The sequence below is a fragment of the Balaenoptera physalus genome (genome assembly GCF_965194825.1).
Source record: "Balaenoptera physalus genome assembly, chromosome: 1".
NCBI lineage: Eukaryota > Metazoa > Chordata > Mammalia > Artiodactyla > Balaenopteridae > Balaenoptera > Balaenoptera physalus.
In genome coordinates, this window is record NC_138882.1 from 19,582,225 (window position 1) to 19,606,302 (window position 24,078).

At 34.3% G+C, this 24,078-nt stretch overlaps 1 protein-coding gene and 1 long non-coding RNA gene across 2 annotated transcripts in view; both read left to right on the forward strand.

Annotated features, from left to right (window-relative positions):
- Positions 1 to 24,078, forward strand: part of LOC309644669 — a 546,086-nt gene that overhangs the window by 313,864 nt on the left and 208,144 nt on the right. The gene's annotated exons all lie outside the window — the stretch shown is intronic.
- Positions 1 to 24,078, forward strand: part of IARS2 (isoleucyl-tRNA synthetase 2, mitochondrial) — a 74,263-nt gene that overhangs the window by 38,164 nt on the left and 12,021 nt on the right. The window contains exons 9-14 of the mRNA XM_082426311.1: positions 2,165 to 2,334; positions 3,070 to 3,160; positions 4,472 to 4,623; positions 6,698 to 6,858; positions 16,373 to 16,475; positions 17,106 to 17,199. Coding sequence (XP_082282437.1) covers positions 2,165 to 2,334; positions 3,070 to 3,160; positions 4,472 to 4,623; positions 6,698 to 6,858; positions 16,373 to 16,475; positions 17,106 to 17,199 — 771 coding nt within the window. The remainder of the gene's footprint in view (positions 1 to 2,164; positions 2,335 to 3,069; positions 3,161 to 4,471; positions 4,624 to 6,697; positions 6,859 to 16,372; positions 16,476 to 17,105; positions 17,200 to 24,078) is intronic.

Genomic DNA, 24,078 nt, shown 5'->3' on the forward strand with positions numbered 1-24,078 from the left:
GATACAGCCACTATGGAGAACAGTATGGAGATTCCTTAAAAAACTAAAAATAGAACTACCATACGACCCAGCAATCCCACTACTGGGCATATACCCTGAGAAAACCATAATTCAAAAAGAGTCATGTACCAAAATGTTCATTGCAGCTCTATTTACAATAGCCAGGACATGGAAGCAACCTAAGTGTCCATCGACAGATGAATGGATAAAAAAGATGTGGCACATATATACAATGGAATATTACTCAGCCATAAAAAGAAACGAAATTGAGTTATTTGTATTGAGGTGGATGGACCTAGAGTGTGTCATACAGAGTGAAATAAGTCAGAAAGAGAAAAACAAATACCGTATGCTAACACATATGTATGGAATCTAAGAAAAAAAAAAAAAAGGTCATGAAGAACCTAGGGGCAAGACGGGAATAAAGACACAGACCTACTAGAGAATGGACTTGAGGATTTGGGGAGGGGGAAGGGTAAGCTGTGACTAAGTGAGAGAGTGACATGGACATATATACACTACCAAATGTAAAATAGATAGCTAGTGGGAAGCAGCCGCATAGCACAGGGAGAGCAGCTCGGTGCTTTGTGACCACCTAGAGGGGTGGGATAGGGAGGGTGGGAGGGAGGGAGACGCAAGAGTGAAGAGATATGGGAACAAATGTATATGTATAACTGATTCACTTTGTTATAAAGCAGAAACTAACACACCATTGTAAAGCAATTATATCCTAAAAAAGGTGTTAAAAAAAAAAGAAATATAACTATGGAAATCTAGGGAAGTTTAAAATTACCTTTGATCCTTAGGGATGATATATCTTTGAGTTTCTTACAAAAGAAAAAAAAAATCACAAGAATAGATACTCAAAAATGGAAAGATTGCCTAGCAAAGTAAGGAAGGCCTCAAAATGCACTGGTTTAGATATAAACCAGTTAGAGGTTTAAACAAACTTAACAAAAATCAAAAGGTTTTTAATGTCAAAGGTATGAAAGAAGCTCCAGAATGTTTAATATTTAATACCATTTGGACCTTGTTGGTGCATTAGGTAACTTAGAGTCTCCAGTATATTCTTTACTCCATACCCCTCTCTCACCTCTTTTTTTAAAAAATTGATATGTAATTGATATATAACATTATATTAGTTTCAGGCATTCAAAATAATGATTCAGTATTTGTATATATTGTGAAATGATCACCATAATAAGTCTAGTTAACATCCATCATCACACATAGTTGCAAATTTTTTTTCTTGTGATGAGAACTTTTAAGATCTAATCCCTTAGTAACTTTCAGATATACAGTGCAGTATTATTAACCACAGCCCACCTCTTTTTTAAGTGCAAGAGGTATTAATAGACTTCCTTGACATGTTAGATGTTGTTACGGAAGTTGAGTGGCATTCTCAAAAGGTTTTTGAAAGTATTAAGGTTAAATTTAAAGGTCATTTTTCTAGACTGCATAATTGTTTCAAATTATTACTTTGTGAAAAATTAATTGATTGCCGTTTTTAACCACCCTGTTTCAGAGGAGTATATATACTTCTCATTCCTGGCCTATATTTTCTTGTTTTCTGATCTGTAAATTGGGGATAATGTTAGTTGCTTTGTAGGATTATGAAGATGAGGTAAGAATTTATGTTGCGTCTAGTACATGTGGGTGCCCAGTAACTGTCGGGTGTTATTTATCATCTCTTACCTGTTTAGGGTAACATCCTGAAAAGCTACGAGTTCCCGCAGAGATAGTATTAGAACCTACTAGTCATTGACCTGTTGATCTAGAATTTTTTTGTCCTCTATTCTAAATGGTACATAACTGCACATAAATTAGAGAAGTTTTTTTGGATTTATTTTATTATGTATTTGTTATAATAATTGCTAATATTTTAAAGCATTTACAATGTGGCAAGTATTGTGCTAAGTACCCAAAATGCTTAACGTGCATTAACCTAGTTTATGTTCACAGCAGACCTCTGAGGTAGGAACCATAATTGTTCACATTTTATAGATTCCTGAAGGTCACAGAACAAGCAAAAGGGAAGGCCAGAATTTGAGCCCAGTCTTATCCCAGATTCTGCTCTTTTCACCTGATGTCTATTGCTATTCTTAAAGAGGTAGAAGAATTCCTATATAAAATAATTCTTAATTGTAGCTTTCTTTCCCCACAGGTGTTGACTTGGAAGATGGTACTTGTGCTCATCCTTTCATTTCTGAGAGGGTGTCTCCTCTTTTACCTGCCAGTCATGTGACCATGACAAAAGGAACAGGGTTGGTTCACACAGCCCCAGCTCATGGTATGGAAGATTACAGTGTAGCTTCTCAACACAACTTGCCCATGGTACTGCTCCTCTTTTTTCCTTTTAAATTATTCCTTTTGTAGAATTAAAGCAATAAACCCTAACTAACATCTTTACTTTTGATAATAAACAATAATTTTTGTCATCATAGTTAAGTTGTGAAATGCTTCTGTGCAGTAAGCCTCCAAAGCCTCATTAACTCATACTAATTGAGAACGATTTCCCAGAATTAGCACAAAGTTGTCACAGAGTTAGAATTGAAGAATACATAGTAAATGGGGGCATTTTTTTTTTCCAAGTATTAAGTCACATAGACAAATTACTTTCAATCCCTGAAAAATAGCAAGTGGGTTTTACTAAATAATTGAAAAGAGCTGTTTTTTCTTTTTTCAGACTAAACAGTCTTCTCTAAATTTATTTTACACACGTCAGTTACTTAGCAAGTTTTTCCATTTAGCTAAAGGCAAGTCTCAAAGTCGTCACAATGTATGTACACTGCCATAGATCTGTAAATTAATAGAGTTTTTTAGTATATTTTGTTACTTTTTGTAATTAAACTTTAGGTGTATATTTTAATAATACATTTTGCCTTTGGTGATTTAAATGTGTAAATTCACAAATTCTGATTGACTGAATAAGAAGTACCCAAATCTTCAATGTAGTGAAAGACTAGACTATAATGAGATGTTTTATATAGTATACTGCTTTGCTAGATATTGTCATAAGATGCAATGTCTTGATACTTTATTTTAATTGTTCAAAATGACTCTTTGTAGGATTGTTTAGTGAATGAAGATGGAGTTTTCACGGATGCTGCAGGTCCTGAACTTCAAAACAAAGCTGTTCTTGAAGAGGGAACAGATGCGGGTGAGTACTGCGTATGTTGGTATCATAAATACGTATTTTCTGAAAAGCAGTCAGCAGTAACCTTTGCTGGCAATTCTCTCATTTTGTACTTTCAACAGAAACAAAAAGCTAAAATTATGTTTTATTTATATTTTATTTTGCCACATGGTTTAAAATGGAGTTTGGCACTTTTTCATCTTTTGCTTTGAAGTTGCTCTACTTGTTTAAGCAGATCAAGGCAGTCAACAGAGAGTGGTGTTATTTTAGGACTATAGAGATAGTCATCAGCAGTGTTAGTTTTGTGGAAGGATGAAATCAACCTTGGGACTAGATGCTGACTGTGAATCAGACACTCTCACTCCGTTTGTAACCCTTATATCATTGATACATATAGGATGTGTGAACAATTTTAGGGGTCCTCCAGTCTTGAATTGTCTTTCTGCCTTTCTATAAATACGGATCCAAGGACCAGGTACCATGAAAACCTTTCTTTGCCCACACTAAGACTAAGGCTAATTAGATCTGGTATATTAATTTTCTAGGGCTTATGTCACAAATTACCATAAATTTGGTATCTTCAAACAACAGAAACTTATTCTCTCACAGTTCTGGAAGCAAGAAGTCTGAAATCAAGGTGTTGGCCAGGCTCTGCTCCCTCTGAAAGCTCTATGGAAAAATTCATGTTTGCCTCTTCCTAGCTTCTGGTGGCTCCTGGTAATCCTTGGCATTCTTTGGTTTATAGCTGTATCACTCCAGTCTACCTCTATTGTAACATGTCCTTCTTTGCTCTGTGGGTCTCTGTGTATCCTTTCTTCTTAGAAGGACACCAGGCATTGGAATTAGGGCCCACTCTAATCCAGTGTGACCTCATCTTAATTGCAGATTACATCTACAAAGACCCTATTTCCGAATAAGGTCACATTCACAAGTACTAGGATACTAAGGGCTAGGACTTGAACGTATCTTTTGGGGGGACAGAATTCAACTCAGTATACCTGGTTTCTTCTGGATTACCTGGAGACCATTTTAAGATTCACAGTATGAAAGATTGTGACTCTGAATTTGAGATGTAGAATTCTAGATGTATTCTGTCATCTTTGAAATGAAGAGCCATGGGAATGGCATAATTTGGAGTCTGATTAAGGTTTTACAGTTTCTGCTTTTTTTGCCCGGAGATTCCCGGATTATGTCTTTGCTACCTGGTAGATGGCTACTATTACCGTCACCTGTAGGCCCAGATTTAGTACTCCCTGGGAGTTTAGAGAGTTATTAGGATTTTCGTAGTGCTTTTTAATTGTGTCTAATGTAAATTGTTATTAATTGTTTTTTAAGTTATAAAGATGCTTCAGGCTGCCAAGAATTTGTTGAAAGAGGAAAAATTGGTACACAGCTATCCCTATGACTGGAGGACTAAGAAACCAGTAGTTATTCGTGCCAGCAAGCAGTGGTTTGTAAATATCACGGATATTAAGACTACAGCCAAGGTATAAAAGGCATCCTACTGTAAGGGCTGGGTTTATCATTGCCTCAGTATGGAAGGTTTACATGCGAGGTTGGGGTAGGGTTTTGGGAGTAGAAGGGATTAATGCTATTATTATTTGGTTTCATAAACTTGTAGAATTTTAGATCTGGAAGGACCTTGGGTTTCCATCCCTTCATTATACACATGTGGAAAATCATGCTTAGAGAGGTTAACTTGCTCTAATTTCTTGCCCTGTGTAGTGAAAATAGCACAGAATTAGGACTTGAGTTCAGCAAATTGTTGAACCTCTCAGAACCTCAGTTTCCACATCTATATAAAAGTGATAATAATGCCTACCTCACAAGATAAGTGAATAACAGTTCCCAGAACAGTGTCTGGCACATAATAGGCATTCAGCAAAACTCTTTTAAAACTCTTTGCTTCCTTAAAATTGAAATTGCAGTTCATTTGAAAAGCTATTTCTTTTGAGTTAACAAATACTTTATAACTGGCATTTTAAATATTAATATATATTTGAGCTCTTTCATTCAATACATGTATGTATCTGTGTGTGTGTATCTCATGAACAACTTGATTCTATTAAATGAAAGAGCTCAAATATATATTTGGTAACCAGGCTGAGTATACAGATATTTTGCTTTACAGCTTGCACGTAACATTGCAGTTATTAGTTGGTTCATTTGTTGACCTGGCGATTTGGGGTCCGTGCCAAAGCTATGCAAGCAATTTACACTTTCTGCATTCGTGTAGAGTGGACAGCTGTGCTGTGGACCGTTTCTTTGTTTTGTTCTGTTTTTTACATCTCTGTGAAGCCTGTTTTTCTCCTGTACATGTTATAATTTGTAACTTTCAGCTCTGCACGGATTTTTGTTGCAGAACATCTGAGTCTGATGCCGATGCAATACGCTGAAGCCAAATTTTTTTTTTAACTTCTTTATAGAAAATTTTCAGTTGTTCCTCGCAGAAATAGAGAGAATAATGTACTGCCATGTTTCCATCACCCAACTTCAACAATAATCACCTTTTTGCCAATTTTATTTTTATCTGCATCCCTACCCGTTATCTACACTTCCTACCCATTGGATTATTTTAAAGCAACTTTTAGGCATTATGTTTTCCATAAATATTTCATCATGTATATCTGACATTTAAAATTAAAACATAATTTTAATGCCATTTTTACCACCTTAAAAAAATAATAGTTATTCCTTAACAAAATCCAATATCAAGTCAGTATCACGTTTCAATTTTTAATCAAAATAAATTGCGAATGTTGCCATTCTACCAGTAGGTGGTGCTACAAAGGGCTTTGGGGGAGGGGATTTCTGGTGGTTCAGGTAAGCGAGGAAACTGTTTAAACATGCTCTAAAAATGTAAAAATGCTCTTATTGATGGGTAGAGAGACTTTCTTTGAGACTTTTTAAAATGAAGTTATATTTTCACTTACGGGTATTTTTAAACATTTTTGCTATATAATTCTTTTCTTGGTAATTAACAAATGAAAGCAAATGCTAGTAGTTTACAACTTTTTGTGGGGGGAGGTGGAGGGAAGGAGAGTTCTTGAGAGACAGCAAGTAAATAGGAAGTAACTTATTTTGAGAAAGTGTTTTCTATGTTGTAAACCATACTATGTAAAATTAGGTTATATTGCAGTTCTTGTTTGTCCACCTAAGATAGTAGCTTATTTCTTAAGCATTTAAAAAAGAATTATTGAAATCAAGTTTGAATTGATTTTAACTGTAGTTTAATAAAGTATAATACTTCTACTAAACCTGTTATTACCAGTTTTGATCTAGGGTGCTTGGAAATTAATATAAAATTTCTTGTCACATCCTCCAAAGGTGAAGTCTGCTCTGGATGTTATTTATTAGATCCTTTGTGGCCCTATTTTAACATTGTCTCATTTGCTCTGAAATCTATGGTTTTTTTAGATTAGTTTCTTTTTGGCAGGGGGAGGGGGCATGTAAATGACTATAAACCTCTAAAATAAAGAACTGTATTAGGATAAATAGTGGCAGTTCTAGAAAATTTGTTCTGCTTTCTCTCACTGGACTTGATTTGTGATTCAATTGCAGGAATTGTTAAAAAAAGTGAAGTTTATTCCTGCATCAGCACTGAATGCCATGGTTGAAATGATGGACAGGCGGCCATATTGGTGTATATCAAGGCAAAGAGTTTGGGGTGTTCCAATTCCTGTGTTTCATCATAAGACAAAAGATGAATTCTTGATCAACAGGTAGAACTCTTTCTAAAATTTTCAACATTTTAAAGTGAGTTGTATTTTCTTCAAAAATGGAAAAATAGTGGACTATTGAAAACTCTTGATATATGTTAAATATTCTAAAATAGCTATCTTTTTTGAGGGGAGTAAAATATAAATTTCAGAAAGATCCTTTCAGATGGATGACGTTTTAACAAACACTGGATTATTTTTTCAGTATTGATACGTAGAAGCAAAGACTGTGAATATTTTCCTGTGAGAATTCATTGTCCCTGACTGTGCCCTGTGCTGGGGTAAGGTGTCAGGAGCCCAGAGATAAGCAGTGTTGAGTGGTGGAGCCCAGTATGTGATTTCTCTTCAGGAATTAGTGTCAGTCTTTCACTCTGAGTGAAATGACTCATCTCAGTAGAAATGGCATTAGGTAATTGTATAGATAATTTAAAATTTAAGAAACTATAATATAGTTGAATGCACATAATTAACTCTAGTGATGATTACATTCCTAGTTATTTCTTCTTTTTTCCTTAATTTTTTTTTTTTAATTTGGAAAGATAACACATGAACCCAGTAAACAATTCAGAGTAGAAAAGCTTATACAGTAAAAAGAAGATTGTTTTCCCTAATCATATACTAGACCCTTTTTTGAGGCAGTAAACAAGACTGACATGGTCCCTGCTCTTGATGAGGTGATAATCTAGCTAGTTTATCTTCTAGTAAATTAAGGTGGCTCTCAGTATTGTTGCTATTATTAACAGATGTGGAAAGGGGAATATTAATCATTTCTTTTGCGAATACATCCTGGGTTTTCATTTTCTGAAGTAATTTTATTTTGGATGTTTTACTAAGTTATTCTAGAACATGAGCAAAGAGTTTGACTGCGTTTTGGTAAGTATTTTCACATTTCATCAGTTGAGGATTCAGTGAGGGTTTTGAGGGCATGGAGGCCAGCAAGTAATGGAGAGATGACAGAGTTGAATGTCCTACCTTGGGGTTCATCATCATTTTTGTAAAAAGGTTCTGCTTTTCATTTTCAGCATTATTAGTATTTCTTTAGGTGGTACTTTTGTGAATATATGTATTTTAGGGTTTTTTTAAATTGTTGACTACAGTGTTTTTTGTCTTTTGTTTTTTTAATTACCTTTAGCCAATATTAGGTAGTTCTTAGTATCCTTGGTGTGAAGGTTCCTTTTCACTTTGAAATATTCCTTGTTTCACTGCTTCATGGGTAATCTGACACCTTATGGCAATGTGGTTCAAAGGGAAGAACTAAAGGCTCTGCCTTGAACAAATATTGAACCCTAAAACAGCTCATTTGCTTCAGTTATAAAGGATATGGCATTTGAGTAGGGCCTGGAGGATTAGGTAGGAAGTGGGGGAAAGTAGTGGGATTAGGAGCTGAGGACCCAGAGTGGGGAAAATATAGCATGTATATAGGAACCATAATGGGGCTGCAGGTTGTGTGAGGGGATCAGAAAGATAAACACCTAAGAAAGATCGATTGGGGCAAATTGAAGTGAGTCTTGAATACCAGGCTAAGGAATTTAAACTTTTAAGTAGGCATGAAGAGTCACGGTATGTTTTAGGAAAAGAAACTAGAGGTTAGAGACCAGGAGGTGATTTTAAGGCTATTGCAATATTATTACAACTTGGAGCTAAGACTCTTTGGCCTAAATATTGTTGCATATGTTGTTCTTAAAATTTAGAGCTTGATCACATAAAAACTAATACCTTATTTCCCCTACTAAGAATTAAAGTTGAGATACGTTTACACAAGAATTGCTTAAAATTCCACACTGGAGAGTTTTCTTTTAAGGAAACCTCTATAAGACACTGCCATTGTTCCTCATTCTTTTCCATATTTAGAGAGCAAGATTTTTAGGGTGTTTCCTTGCAGTGATTCAAGTGGACCAATGTACGTATTAGTAAGTAGAGCAAGCTGGTTTATTTGACCATTATTTAATGACTACAATAAAATGGTACATAGATCGATTTGTCGGTGACCTGGGTGAGATAAATGTGAGCTTTGTCAGAAAAACACAAGCAGATTTTCTTTAGGTATCATTTATGTTTTATTTACAGTCAATACATTTACATGGTATGTAACAGATTCTTTTCTGTGCATCTGCCGTTGTGTTGCTTGCGTGGTATAGTTGATTTCTGATTCTGAAGTCGCAGAGGTATACAGAATATTGGCCTACAGAAATGACAGACAAACAACCATACTGTCTGTCAATTCATAGGTCATTTTCCTGTACACCATTTCTGAATAATGACTCTAATCCTCTTCCGTTTTTGGTCCTTTAAGGTGACATAACAGTTAATTTTTAAAAATGGATGTTAATTCTTAATTATTTGTCAATTTTTAAAGACTGCATGAAAGACTGTCTTTTTTTTCCTCCTTAATCAAATGAGAATCAAGTGACCATAATTTTTTTTGTCTTTCTTGAATACGCCTCTACATTGAAGTGAGTTGGTAGCCATCAAAAGTAACAGCATCTCCACTGGAAATTGCTGCACAGTCCACATGGAGTTGCTGTTACAGCTGATGACCCCATTAAGCGTTTCAGAAGGTTCCTTCCGCTTTTCTTGATGAAAGTCTATAAATTCTCTCTTAAGGATACTAGTTTCACAGAAGAAAATCTTGATTTATTCATGTTCTGAGTAAGCTGAGAGATTGGTAGATTTGAAACTCAGATGTTTAATTTTGATTTGAATTAATGTTCTCATTTGCATTTTATATTCATATTTGTATTTTCTCGAAATAATTCCATTTTTGACTTTAACATCATTGATCATTTTTCTTAATCTGTAATATAATGCCTTTATAATTTAGGTGGAAATCTATTACTAATTAATAAAGACAAAATACTTTTTAGCATAAAAAAGATAAAATGTAGGAACATTTGCTACCTAGGAAGGAAAAGAGGTTGTTAGTTAAATTTCTTTCATTTCAGACCATTTAATCATTTTAAGAGTATTAATGCAATAGTTAACATGCATTTAGGAAACTTAGCCCCCGATTTCTGGAAATTGTGAGAAATTCACTAGAAGCAGGCAAGGATTTCAAGTTTGGGTGTTAGCTTTAGCTACCTCAAATTTTTGCTCATGTTAATAATAATGACTTTTTGGTGAAAATGTTTGATAATGTTCATCAAATAAAAATTTCTCCAAAATTGTTTCCTGTCATCTTCAAAACGTAAATATAGAATTAAATTAAAAATAGAGCTCCCCCAAATTTCATTGTGTTCTAGAATTAAACTTAGTAAATAAATATGAAACATTTAGCCTCTTACCTCATTCTTACTCCAGTAACTTCCAGAAGAAAAGTATATTATAGTCCTTAATATTTTTGCTTTTATAAAGACAAAATACAGGAAAATGAAATGACAGCAACAGTTTGTTCATTACCTAGCAATCTTAATGCTGTTTAATTTCTGGTAACACGTTAAATAAGCTTCAGCCCAGTTGATAGCAAAGTTTAGAATGATTGGTTGGTGTTATAGTGGCTGGTACTACCTAGCGGATTTTCACGGATTGAAACCTAAGAAGGGACACATAATGCGTGTGTTTAGATAAGGCTGTTGGGTAAAGTACAAAGTTTTATGATGGATTTACTGCTTTATGAAATACAGCATTAAGATGGAAGCATAGAGATTATGTACTGATAAGTGGTTTCACCCACTTTTATCAACAGTAATTTATACGATCTTTAGGTTATAAGTTAACTGTGTGTTTGTGTTAAGTATAGGGTATTAGTAACAAAAGGGGGAATTCTTAGATTTCAAAAGACAAATTTTGACTACTTCTTGGGTTTTTTTTGGAAGAATATTTAATATCACTAGAAATGCCTATAAAATTGTCTTAAAACTTTTTAAAGCACCATCTCGGTTTTGTAATAAAAAATTACACTTCTAAGTATTTATCCGAAGGAAACAAAAAGGACTAATGTCTCTTGTACAAAGATATATATATATATATATACATATCTGTAAGGATGTCTAATACAGTTGTTTATAAAGAAACGTAATGATATGAAAAAGAAGAAGTAATTAAAGTCAATTCTGGAAGAATGAATAGGTAACCATTAAAAATGGTAGCTTAGCTCTTAATGGTTGCCTAGTTCCTTGTGTATGAAAATCAAATAAATGTAGCCCATCCTGACATTTGGCTGTTTCTAAGTTTTTGCTACAGTGCTATAATGAGTATCTTTTGAGCACTTGTGCAGCATTTACTTGTGTTTTTAATTGAAATTATCGTTTCAGATTTTGTTTGAATGTAAAATTTATCTTTATTTTGCAATCTACTATAGTTACCTCAAGTTTGGAGGTTATGTGTTTGTTTATTTTTATTGAAAATTTTGTTTTTATAACTCTGCCACAATATTTTTAGGATCATTCAGACCACCAGAGTACAAGTCAGAAGAAAGTTTTCACTTAGTGATACCAATTCCGTGCACTTAAATTTTGATTTGTTTGGATTGTGAGAATGCTTTTGTCTTTGAAATCTGCATTCTTATTTGTCATCAGTTTTATTCAGTTTTTATACTCTAACTCAGAGTTGTCTTTATTTTCCTCTTTTTAAAAACTTAAGTAATATAGTTGTCTAAGATCTCAAAATAGAATTAAGTTACAGAAGATAATGCCCATTAAAGTCCATTTAGTACGTCATATTTTTATATTTCACGATAAAAAGGAAGGAAGCAAGTCTTACTCTAAATATTAGTAGGAATTGGTCTGTTAATGAAGCCGAGCTTCTTCTCTCCCCTCTTTAAAATGTTTCATATTTCTGTTCGATAAACTGGAAAAAACATTTTTTGGGGGTCCAAATTCATCTGTATATGTCAGAAGGGACACAAAAATAATGAGTCATATTTTTAGTAGTATGTAGTTTTATTTATGACAGCCTTTTTGAAACTAGATTTTTAAAAGCTACTACAGGATTATTTTCATTGGTGTACATAACATTGTATGGTTATGCCATTTTTAGTAAGTATTATTAGGTAAACTAAAAGAAAAACAAAACCAAACTTTCCTCCTCACTGAAATAGGAGACCTTTATGAGTTAAAAAGTATATTTGCAAATAAGGTTTATATAATACAAGATTAAATGTCTTCTCATATTGAAATATTATATTGCTTATCTAAGTGAACTACCTATATCTTTATAAGAAAATGTAGCAATTAAAACTTCAACTTTAGTTAGACTAGAGCTGGTTGACTAAACTTGGTAGGATTTTATAGTTGCCTTAATAACATGCCAGCTGCAAAATTGGAATCTTTCTTTGCTGTTGGGTATTTTTAGTTACAGACTCTCTGAGATACTTGAATATAGTTAAGTAATACTTAAAATATAATTCTGAAACTTCATTGAATTTATCTGCTATTTAGCGATATGAAAAAGAACTTAGTTTCATTAGAGTTGAATCAGACGTTCTGAAACGGATATGTAAGTATCATCTACAGATGTTAAGGTTACTGACTACGGTGTTAGGACTTTTTTAAGAATAAAATTTTTCACATAGCCTTTCTTCTCCCAGCTTTTCCGAATGTTCATAGAAACTGAAGCTCAGAAAAAAAAACATGATGTATTCCTGTCAGTATCTAATAAGTCGCAGATAGCCTCTGGTCTTTGGACTTGGTGCCCGCTCTGTCAGCACACTAATCTCCTGGGACTCCCTGCTGCCCTGACTTGGTCTCTGGTTCACGCTTTCATTACACATGGGTAATAAGAGTCTTTTTGCCTTTGCTTAGCAAACCCCAGAGAAGGGGAGTGTGAGTTCACAGATACAGGGTTGTCTTCATAAATGAGTTAGAAAGGCTGAATGGAGAAGTAAAAGCAGAACCGAGCCATGATTTAGAAGAGACAGTTTCGAGGCCTGGGTTTTAATTGTTACTTGCTTATTAGGCTCATGATTTAAGGAACCCCAAGGCACAGAACAGTTTATCTGTCAGTTTAGCTATAAATATGTTTTTTTATGAATCCAATTAGAGAGTGCTTGTAAAGTCCTTTTAAAAGTATACACATAAATGTGTATATATAATTTGTGGTATACACATAAATGCTTTTATTTTGATTAATAATAATATTAATCCTAACATCTCTACCTTATTTTCTAAATTAATATGAAATTTGAATGATTTTCCTTTATGTTTGTATTTTTTTATCTGTTTATTTCCAACACATTTAAAGGTGCTTCACTGTTTTATTTTACTGTTTACCTAAAATTACAATCTAATGATAACATTGTAAAGATAGAAAGGCAGAATGAGGGGACTTCCCTGGCAGTCCAGTGGTTAAGACTCTGAGCTTCCAATGTAGGGGGCATGGGTTCAGTCCCTGGTCAGGGAACTAAGATCCCACATGCCGCATGAAGTGGCCAAAAAAAAAAAAAAGAAGGGCAAAATGAAAATGACACTCATATTTAGAATCTTTTTTTAATGAAAATTTCATAATTGGTATGATATATGTGTGTAAATGTACTTTGCTAGTATCTCTCTTTTTTTTAGTTCTAAGAGTAATAGCATTAGGTTTATTCAGATTTTCTATTACAGTATATGCATATTTTCTTAACTGATAAAATGTTCTGTGCAAACTATTAAAATAGTAATATGTAACTAAATATTGTCATATAACTAGGTTGTTATTGCACAGAGTTTTTATGGTCTCATGTCACAAAAGTTTATCTTTATTGTTAAAGTCCATCTGAAATGTGTGACTGTATTAGAAATATGGACTTGTGCCCATTTAAACATTCTTATTATTCATAATTTCTTCAGAATAGATGTGGTAGCATTATACTTTTTCATTGTCCTTCGTAGTATAATCAACTTAAGTATTTTGGATATCAATTTGTAGAGCATATTTAATTTATAATGCCCATTTGATTTTTGCTTCCCACAACAATTTTTCATAAACACTTCATTTTATCTGAATTATCAGACCCAGAGAGGTTCAGTGATTTGCCATACATAGTCATGATTAATAAGAAGCAGATCCAGATTAAGAACTTAGAACTTTTTCCTATCCACTCCTCCTTCCGTTTCCATCGACTCTCATAGACCTACATTTTTAGTTACTTGCATTAATGGAGTGTGGTAGAAAAGAGGATAATTGAAAAGTTGGCTTTACTTTAATCTCTAAATATTAATATGGATATGTGTTTTGGTAACTGGTTAACAAAATTAACTGTCTTAAGTTTCCTGACTTCAAAGAATCAGTTTATGGGACTTCCCTGGCAGTCCAGTGGTTAAGACTCTGTGCTCCCAATGCAGGGTACATGGGTTTGATCTCTGGTCGGGGAACTAAGATCCTACATGCTGCGTGGCAAGGCCAAAAAACCCCCAAAAGAATCAGTTTAAATAGTAGCTAATGCTTATATAATACCTATTAATATGTGCCAGGCACTGTTCTAGGCATTTTACATATAAGCTCAATTCATATCCATAATAGCTCTATTAATGATACTGTTATTATATGCATTTTTGCAAACCAAGGTACAGAAACGTTGAGTGCTTTGCCTAGGGTCGCATAGCTAGTAAGTTATAGAGCCAGGAATTAAATGAAAGCTGTCTGGCTCTGGGGTCCATGTTCTTTTTTTTTTTTTTTTAATTTATTTTATTGAAGTATAGTTGATTTACAATGTTGTGTTAATTTCTACTGAACAGCAGAGTGATTCAGTGTATCACACTGAATTCTTTTTCATATTCTTTTCCATTATCACAGGATATTGAATATAGTTCCCTGTGCTATACAGTAGGACCTTGTTGGTTATCCATTCTATATGTAATAGTTTGCATCTGCTAATCCCAAACTCCTAATCCATCCCCCCTCTCCCCTTTGGCAACCACAAGTCTGTTCTGTATGAGTGTGTTTCTGTTTCGTAGGTAAATTCATTTGTGTCATATTTTAGGTTCCACATATAAGTGGTATCATGTGGTATTTGCCTTTCTCTGTCTGACTTACTTCACTTAGTATGATAATCTCTAGGTCCATCCATGTTGCTGCAAATGGCATTATTTTGTTCTTTTTTATGGCTGAGTAATATTCCATTGTGTATGTGTACCATATCTTCTTTATCCATTCATCTGTCACTTTTCGAATTATAGTTTTCTCTGTATATATGCCCAGTAGTAGATTACAGGATCATATAGCAACTCTACTTTTAGTTTTTTGAGGAACCTCCAAACTGTTTTCCATAGTAGCTGCACCAATTTACATTCCCATCAACAATGTAGGAGGGTTCCCTTCTCTCCACACAGGGTCCATGTTCTTGACCAGTATATTCTGTGACTCAGTGGAAAGCAACTAGAGGAAGTTGTAATGTCAATAAAGCTGTGATAATAACTTAAAAGTATATTATTCCTGTGAGAAAACTTAGTATAAAATATTCCCTGAGTTTAATTTTCAGACAATTTATAACTGTGTATTTTATCTTCCCAAAGATAATGATCAATTTCAGTATTCATTTGATACGCATTTATTGGCTTTCTGTTGTGTGTTAGGCATGTGTTAAATTTTACTGGATCATCTCATTTAGTTTGCAGTCATTCTGACGAAAGTATCTAGGATCATTAAAAGGCAAGTTCCACTACAGTGGGAATCTCATCTGCCTTGTTAACTGTTGTATCTCCAGTGCCTAGAACAGCGTCCAAAACATTGGAGGTTCTCAAATATTTTTGAACAAAAATTGTACAATTCTTCTTAACAGAAGGGACAACCAAGACTTAGAGAAGTTTTAGTACTTGTGTGTGGTCATATATATAAAAAGTAGCAGAGTCAAGATATATAAGTCTGGGTATCTGTTATCAAATACCAAATATCAGATATCAAAATCTGTGCTCTGGTACAGCAATGCCTCTTATGCAGATGTATTTGGGCTCAGTCCTGTAAGCAGTGAGGGGGCACTGCAAGTCTTTGAGAGGGGATTGGTGTGATAAAAGCAGTTTTAGGAATGCAGCTCTCTCAGAGATGTGTCATATAAATTAAATCTCATGTGCCATGTAGAGGAATGAGCATAGGGGAGAAGTCAGACCATTGCATCAATCTAGTATTGACACAGTGAGGTTGGACTAATATTCTTTTATTTACTCAAAGAATAAATTTGAGTAATATTTCAAGGTAGAAACTGACAGAATATGTTGGCTTAATTTGAGCAGAAATTGGAGGAGGTAGATAATTAGCAGGTTTTGAATACAGGTACTTGGTTAGAAAATAGATTGATAGAAACAGGGAAATCAGTAACTGAAATAGGGATATCAGGAGAAGTCTTTTTTTTTTTTCTTTTAAGGGCTCCATATGATCAATTTTATTTTATTTTATTGAATTTAAGATGACAGCAGGAACTAAGTAAGCAAGTAACTGAAGATTAATACCACTAAATTTGGGGGAAAAGATAGGAAAAAATACCCTGCATATTGGGATAAATATCCTGCAGATAAGGAAAAAAATACTACTGTTTCTTAAATTTAAAATATTAGGTATTAATCACAATAATTAAGTGAACAATTTTTCTTTGTTCCCCCTAAAATAGCCAAACTATTGAGCATATTATTAAACTAGTGGAAGAACATGGCAGTGATATCTGGTGGACTCTTCCCCCGGAGCAACTTATTCCAAAAGAAGTCTTATCTCAGGTAAATTTCTATTCGTATTTAACAGCCTTTGTTATGTATTGCATGATTTAATGACAACACGGGATTCCCTGGGAGTTAAAAAGTAGTTATGTTACCATGTCAGGTTCATGAGTTTATTCGTCATAAATGAGGAGCCAGTGCAGTTTGAGAGCAGACATTTGTATTTAGCTAGAGAAGCTGGGTATATGGTGTAGCAGTAGAGTGTGAGGGATATTTGCTGTCTCACTGAGGGCCAAGATTGATTTTAACTGCTTTGTTGGCTGAGCAGAGAGAGGCACTTGTGACTGTGAGAGAACAGTGCCTAACATTGGTGTATCAGGACTTTGTGGGACATGAATTCGAGTTAACTGATGGCATCACGTATTGAAAAATCCAAATTGGAAGATCATTTCAAGAAATAAAAAGTTTATATTTCCATTAGTAAATGTGTAATTAAGTGGCCACAATCACTTTTACGTGCAAATGAAGCAGTTGTACCTAATTGCAAAATACTTAAAAATGTCTGAAATTTCATTTTAAAATGTGAATTTAATGGTTGTAAGTATTTCATTTTCTTAAGACCTTTTTGGGTATTAATTGTAAATGTTGTGATGGCTGTGTAATTAAAATGCTTTTACATTATCTTACTAGGTTGGTGGTCCTGATGCTTTGGAGTATGTGCCTGGTCAGGATATTTTGGACATCTGGTTTGACAGTGGAACTTCATGGTCTTATGTTCTTCCAGGTAATTTAAAAGAGTAGATTAAATACCAATCAGGCAGTTTTGAAAAATAAATGCTATCAGAAGAAATCTATAATCAAGAACTCTTTTTTTTTTATGCTTTATTTGGAAGTACATCTCCTGCTATAATAAAATTTTAGATCTGGAAGAGCTATTGGATCTTTTAATCATTTTTAAAAAATGATTAAAAATCATTTAATCCAATGCTTTCTAAACTTTTTTTTTTTGCCAATTGAAATTTTTATATAGAACCACAATACATAAGATTAATAAACATGGAATTTTCTTCCTCCTCTCAGCTCATTCTCCTTGACCCCAAGGCACTTAGTTCTGTAAAACAAAGTTTGGAAATCACTGAAATAGCCTGACCCAATCATTTTTCAGAAGAGGAGATGAGATTGGATTAGGGTCCAATTAGGTGATGGTTACATAGCTTAGTGTCAGACTAGAACTCGGGTACCCTGCTTTCCGGTTCTCATTCATCTGTACTCCGTTACCTTCTCACAGCTTTACCCCTCTCTATGCAGACAGCTGACTAATTTCTGCCTCCTCACAGTTAGGGTAAGCTTTTGACTCAGTGGATAAAGAGGGAGGCGAGATTGGGCAGGAATTAGAAGGGGGTAGTAGCAGGCACACAGAGGACGTGTTCAGATGTGAGAAGATACCTTCAAGGATACTAAGTGAGAAGCCTGAAGTGAAATGAAGTAGAGCTTGTCCCCACTGTGAGGTTAAAGACCGGGATGAGGTGGCAGGGAAGCAACGGTGCATCACTTAGTTCCTCACATCGCTGCTGAGTGCTGGCTTTTACCCATGAGATCCTGTTTGCTTTCTGGAGCAAAGGAATGTGGGAAAACAGCTTGCCTGTTCAGCTGACCATTGTTAAAGGGATGAAGAGGGATCGTGGTCAGGTTTTACCTGGGGTATGCTTCTGGTAGTAGGCCTCATTATTGAGAGGACAGCAATGTGATTCCTAGCAGGTAAATGCTAGGAATGCTCTAATTGGGCCTTTCTTTCTGTAGGAAATTTGAAAAGCAAAATACACAGAAATTCATGCTTACTCTGTATTATAGCTAAACTGTACATAAAAATTCATAATTTTCTAATATAAGTTAACATATTAATATAATTTTTATAATATTGTATGCAGTAATTTTCAGAATTATTATTTCATACATTTCTCCCACCATACTCAAGAGAAAATATTGCCAGTTTAGGTACTTCGTTTTCCTAAATTATATTGAAAATGTCGGCAGATAACACTACAGAAGGTAGGTAGGTAGGTTAAATAGTGTTATGTTATAAACAGGAAAAAGAGTTACCTCCTACCACATTTGGGGCAGCATCCTGAATTTCAAAATAGAATAAATATTCCATGTGTGAAATAGTGCTTATAAAGTATATTTCAAAGTTCATTAGCTGCTTCAGCCTTGGTGAGAATTGCTGCTACTGGCATTGTTGCTTTTTTAATTTCTAAAGTGGTTTTATGTTACCAAGTGCAGCAAGTGCAAATTATTAACTGGAGCCATTGACTGTTAAACTGCATGAAAATTGTCATTAAAACCTATCTGTGCTGCTGTCGGTGGTACAGATAGAGTTTAGTCGTACTATTTGAAGTTTGTTCTTAACTAAATATTTGACAGTGACAGAAATAGTTTATCAAATGAAATTAGTGGTAAAAATGCACCTAATCAGTAAATCATTTTTTCCTTCCATGTCACATATAGGGAATTAATTCAAAGAAAGAAAATCATTTTGCCATTTAAACATGTGTGTTGCGTGCATAGGAGGGTGCCAGAACATAAGTAAACTATCTTCACAGATAATACACAAACCCTATTTTATTTTATTTTATTTTATTTTGGCTGCGCTGTGTGGCTTGTGGGTTCTTAGTTCCCCGACCAGGGATTGAACCCGGGCCCCCGGCAGTGGAAGTGCTGAGTCCTAACCACTGGCCCACCAGGGAAGTCCCACAAACCCAATTTTAGACTGTAGTTTCTTCTTTTTCACTGAGATCTTATATTCCTCTTCCTCAAAAAAAAGTAAAGAATAAATAAAATAACAAAAATCTTACGAGATTGATCAGTAAGTTAGATTAATTGATTTATATTTCATCCTGTTTTCCTCCCTTTTCTTCTTTCGTGATAAAAAATTTCAAAAGGTAGGCAGAAAGAATGAGGTGGGAAGGAGTCCAGATACTAAGTGAATTTATAGTTCAAAAAACCATAATGCAAAGGTGATTTTCCTTTAAAAAACAAAACAAAACGAGCAGTCACCTACTTTCCTGGGAAGGCTTACTGTACTTTTCATTCTCAGATGGCTTGTATCAAATCTAATATGAAATGATTCAGTGTCTGCATGTTTCTTTGAGAGTGTATTATTGCAAAGTAAAATCAGCTTGATTTTGAGCTTAATTTTAGATACCAGTCTTCATCAGTATCTACTAATGTTTAACGAGTTGAATTTAGTGATTACATAGCATACATATCTAGTTTCACTTTTTGGTGACAGATTTTATGGCAGTGAAAGAGATTTGGCTTCTGTTTTCACACCAGGTCAAGTACCTGGTGAGTTCTTTGTGAGTTTCACTGTGAGTGAGTTCAAGGTCAATAAAACTTAAGAAATTGAAACTTGAACACTTTCTGAAAGGGAATGGCATTTAAATGAATTATATTATATATAAAGTAATAAGTCATATCCATATTTCTAAAACATTCCTTAAATGTTTACCAAAGACATTAATTATTGTACTGATTTAAAACTAATTAAAATTTAAACTTTTTAAAAAAACAGCTTTATTTTTTGGAAAAAATTTGTATAGACGATCTTATTTACAAAGCAGAAATAGAGACACAGACAACAAATTTATGGATACCAAAGGGGAAGGGGGGTGGTGGGATGAATTGGGAGATTGGGATTGACATATATACACTGTTGATACTATGTATAAAGTAGATAACTAATGAGAACCTACTGTATAGCACAGGGAACTCTACTCATTGCTCTGTGGTGACCTAAATGGGAAGGAAATCCAAAGAGGGGATATTTGTATATGTACGGCTGATTCACTTTGCTGTACAGTATAAACTAACACAATACTGTAAAGCAACTATACTCCAATAAAAATTTTTAAAAATAAAATAAAACTAATTAACGTTTAAAATTTTTTAAAAATAGAAAAGTAGAGAGAATCCATACCCCTTGTACCCCTTCCCCACAGCCTTCCCATTATCAGCATCCCACACCAGAGTGGTCTGTTTGTGACATTCGATGACCCCACGTTGACAAATCATTATCATCCAGGGTCCGTAGTTTACATTAGAGTTCACTCTTGGTGATGTACATTCTGTGGGTTTTGACAAATGTATAATGGCACGTATCACACAGAATAGCTTTATGGCCCCCCAAATCTTCTGCTCCACCTTTTCATCCCTCCTTCCGTACTAACCCCTGTCAGCCACTGATCTTTTTACTGTCTCCATAGTTTTGCCCTTTCCAGAATGTGGTATAGTTGGAGTCATACAGGATGTAGCCTTTTCACATTGGCTTTTTACTTAATAATATGTATTCAGGGTTCCTCCACGTCTTTTCATGGCTTGATAGCTCATTACTTTTTAGTGCTGAACAGTACTTCATTGTCTGGATGTACCACAGTTTATCCATTCACCTGGTGGAGTAATTAGTGTCTTAAAATATTTATTCTACATCATTTCTGATTCTTTTTAACAGAGAAATAAGTTGAAGTAGAGAAAAGAGATCATTTTTTGAAACAGAAACAGATTTACAAATAAGTTTTTTTTAAAGTTACCCTTTTAAGGACATATACAGTACTAATAGCTTAATTTCAAAAATTAATGATTATTTTTAGCAATTATTTTTTGTTTAAATTATTTTAAAATGTATGTACATTAAACAGTAGTTTTGCCAAATGTTTGTGCTGGTTCTACAGCCTGCCTTCTTAGTTCAGTATAATAATCTTGCTCAAAATTCATCAATTCAGAAAAATTATACAAATTTAGTAATGAAATTGTAGATTACTCAGTTTTTTGCTAATTCCTCTTTGATAGTAATTTTTTACTAGTTGGTTTATTCTTTAAATTTTTACCATACCTAAATCACAATCCTAGAGGTACTGAACAGTTGTTTCCTCTAAACATGAATCTTTACTTTTTTTTTTTTTGGCTGCACAGGCGACTTGTGGGATCTCAGTTTCCTGACTAGGGATTGAACCCGGGTCACAGGAGTGAAGGCCTAGAATCCTAACTACTAGGCCACCAGGGAATTCCTACAATTTTCATAAGAGCGAAAGTTATTGTAAAGAAATACTAACTTTTTACCACATGGTTAATCGCTACTTTTCTTGGAATATTAAGACACCAAACATACTATGCCTCCATAAGAAAGTTCTATATTTTTCTTCTACTTAAAGACCTATGCAGGGGCTTCCCTGGTGGTCCAGTGGTTAAGACTCCGCACTTCCAACGCAAGGGGCGCCGGTTTGATCCCTGGTTGGGGAACTAAGATCCACATGCTGCCAAGAAAATATTTTTAAAATAATGATAATAATAATAAAATTACAAAAAAATCTATTCAGGAAGGAAAAAGGATAAAAAATAGGCAGAAAAAAAACGGGCACCGTTTCTCCCTCTTGTACACTGCTGGTGGAAGTGTAAATTGGCACAGACCTACCAGAAGGGGTTTTCACATTATGCGTCAAAAGCTTTGAAGTAGTTTTCTGTCTTTTGACTGAGTGATTCCACTTACAGGAATCTATTCTGTAGAAGTAATCAGATCTGGATGAAAAATTATGTGTGAAGATATTCACTACAGTGTTATTTCAAATAGTAAATGACATTGACCAACAACCCAATGTCCATCTGTAGAAAAATGGCTAAAGTGATATGGCATACATTCATATGGTAGAATGATATGCCTCCATTAAGTCATGTTTTTGAACATTTTTTGAACATTAAATGGTCATGGGAAAGTATTATTTAAGGGCATGTTAAATTTTTAAAAGTGCGGAATACAAAGATGTAGGATATTTACTCATGTAAATATTGGTATGCATAGACAAAATAGTGGAAGGAAATATGCTGAAATAAAGTGATTATCTCTGGGCATCGGGAATATATGTGATTTTATTTTCTTGAACTTTACTGTTTTACAAGTTTCTTAAAGTGAGAATGTGCTTTTTGTTGTTAGAAAAAAATTAAGCATTACTAAAAATAAACTTACTAGAACAGAAAATAGTCCCAATAATTAATTATATGAGGTTGTTAAATGATTCTACAGTATACCAGCACTTGAGTTTGACTGTGGCTCGTATTACTTACCATCTAAGACTAAACTTCTCATCTTTATTTTGAAAGTTCCTGTAAACTTTATCTTTTCATTTCTTATTCAGTGCTTTGCTACTCCAAAACTTCCCCACCTCCATCTTTTTCTTCCGGTTTCATACACCATCTTGATAGGCTCTTGTTTGCAGAAATTTTCTAGGGTTACACTTCCTTTTCCAGAATGATATTTTGCTCCTTACCCAATTCCAATAATTCAGCATATATGAGAATGAGAAAGACACCAAGACGTTACCCTTAATGTGAATTAGTTGTTTTGTTGTGCTATTATTAATGGCCTGATTTTATTAGGTACAACATGTGTTTCTAGGACAGAATCAGAGACCATGTATTTTAAAAGTAATTTAGTATACCTAATCACATTTTTGCAAGTATTCCTTCATATAAAACTGTTTGAAAAAATATACCAGGAAGACTCCATCAGCAACTATCAAGTGCCCTTTATGATGTATCTTAATAATAATTAACATTTACTGAGTATTTACTATGTCCTAAGCGTGTTATATTACCTCTTTAATCTCTAGAACAACCTTATAAGGGAAGTAGATTTTGGTGTTATCCTCATTTCAGTGAGGAAGAAATGGAAGCATGGAAAGGTTATGCTAAGGCCCCATGGGTAGTAAGCGCCACAACCAGGATTTGGACCCAGGCAGTCTGAATCTAGCCACTGTGCAGTCTTCAAATTGCTTTTATTCTGCATAGTGTAAGTCCTTAGGCAACAACCAGCTTTCTTAAAACTAAAAATTTTAGAGCTGGCAGAGATTTTAGAGATTATTTAAACCCCTTGTTTTTTTAGGTGTGTTAATCAAGGCTTGGAAGCAATGATTTCTCCAAGATGACAGAACTTTAGTTTGATTTCATGATTATGGACTGTCATTTCATTAGGCCAGAAGTAGGTATTTTCTGAAGAAATGAAATACTTCCTGCTATTGCATTTTCCACTTATTTCAGAGAAGGATTTCCCCTAGTATTCTGTTATTAATCTTCTCATTAATTATTGCTACATCCAAAATGTGGTCTCCAGTAGGAAGTTAACATTTTGGGTGGGATGGGGTTTAAGTACTGGTATTGTAAAAGTTTAAATGGTTACAGATCAGTAGAGGAAGAAGGAAAGTAGGATATAGATGTAACATCCTAGAGGTTGAGGCTAAAATTTTTGTTCTCATTGCATAGGCATTTATCGTTTTATATTATCCTAGGCTTTCCTAACTGCATAGACTAGGCTAACCTGTGTTTTCACCCTGATAACAACATAGTTATTTCTTGTTTAACAGAAAATCTACCCTACTGGCTGTCATCTCCAAGAGGGCAGATACCACAGTACCTGCTAGGTGCTTGATAATGTTAGTCGAATTTAACTAATTTAATGTTTGATTACATTATTTCAGTTTTGTCTCCCACCTTCACCCAGATACTCTTTGTCACATAAGGATTACAACACTGAATCCTCAATGTTAGGACATAAGAGCAAATCACCATCATTTTACAAATAAAAAGGGATTGCTGGGGTTTCTTAGAGTTCTGAGTT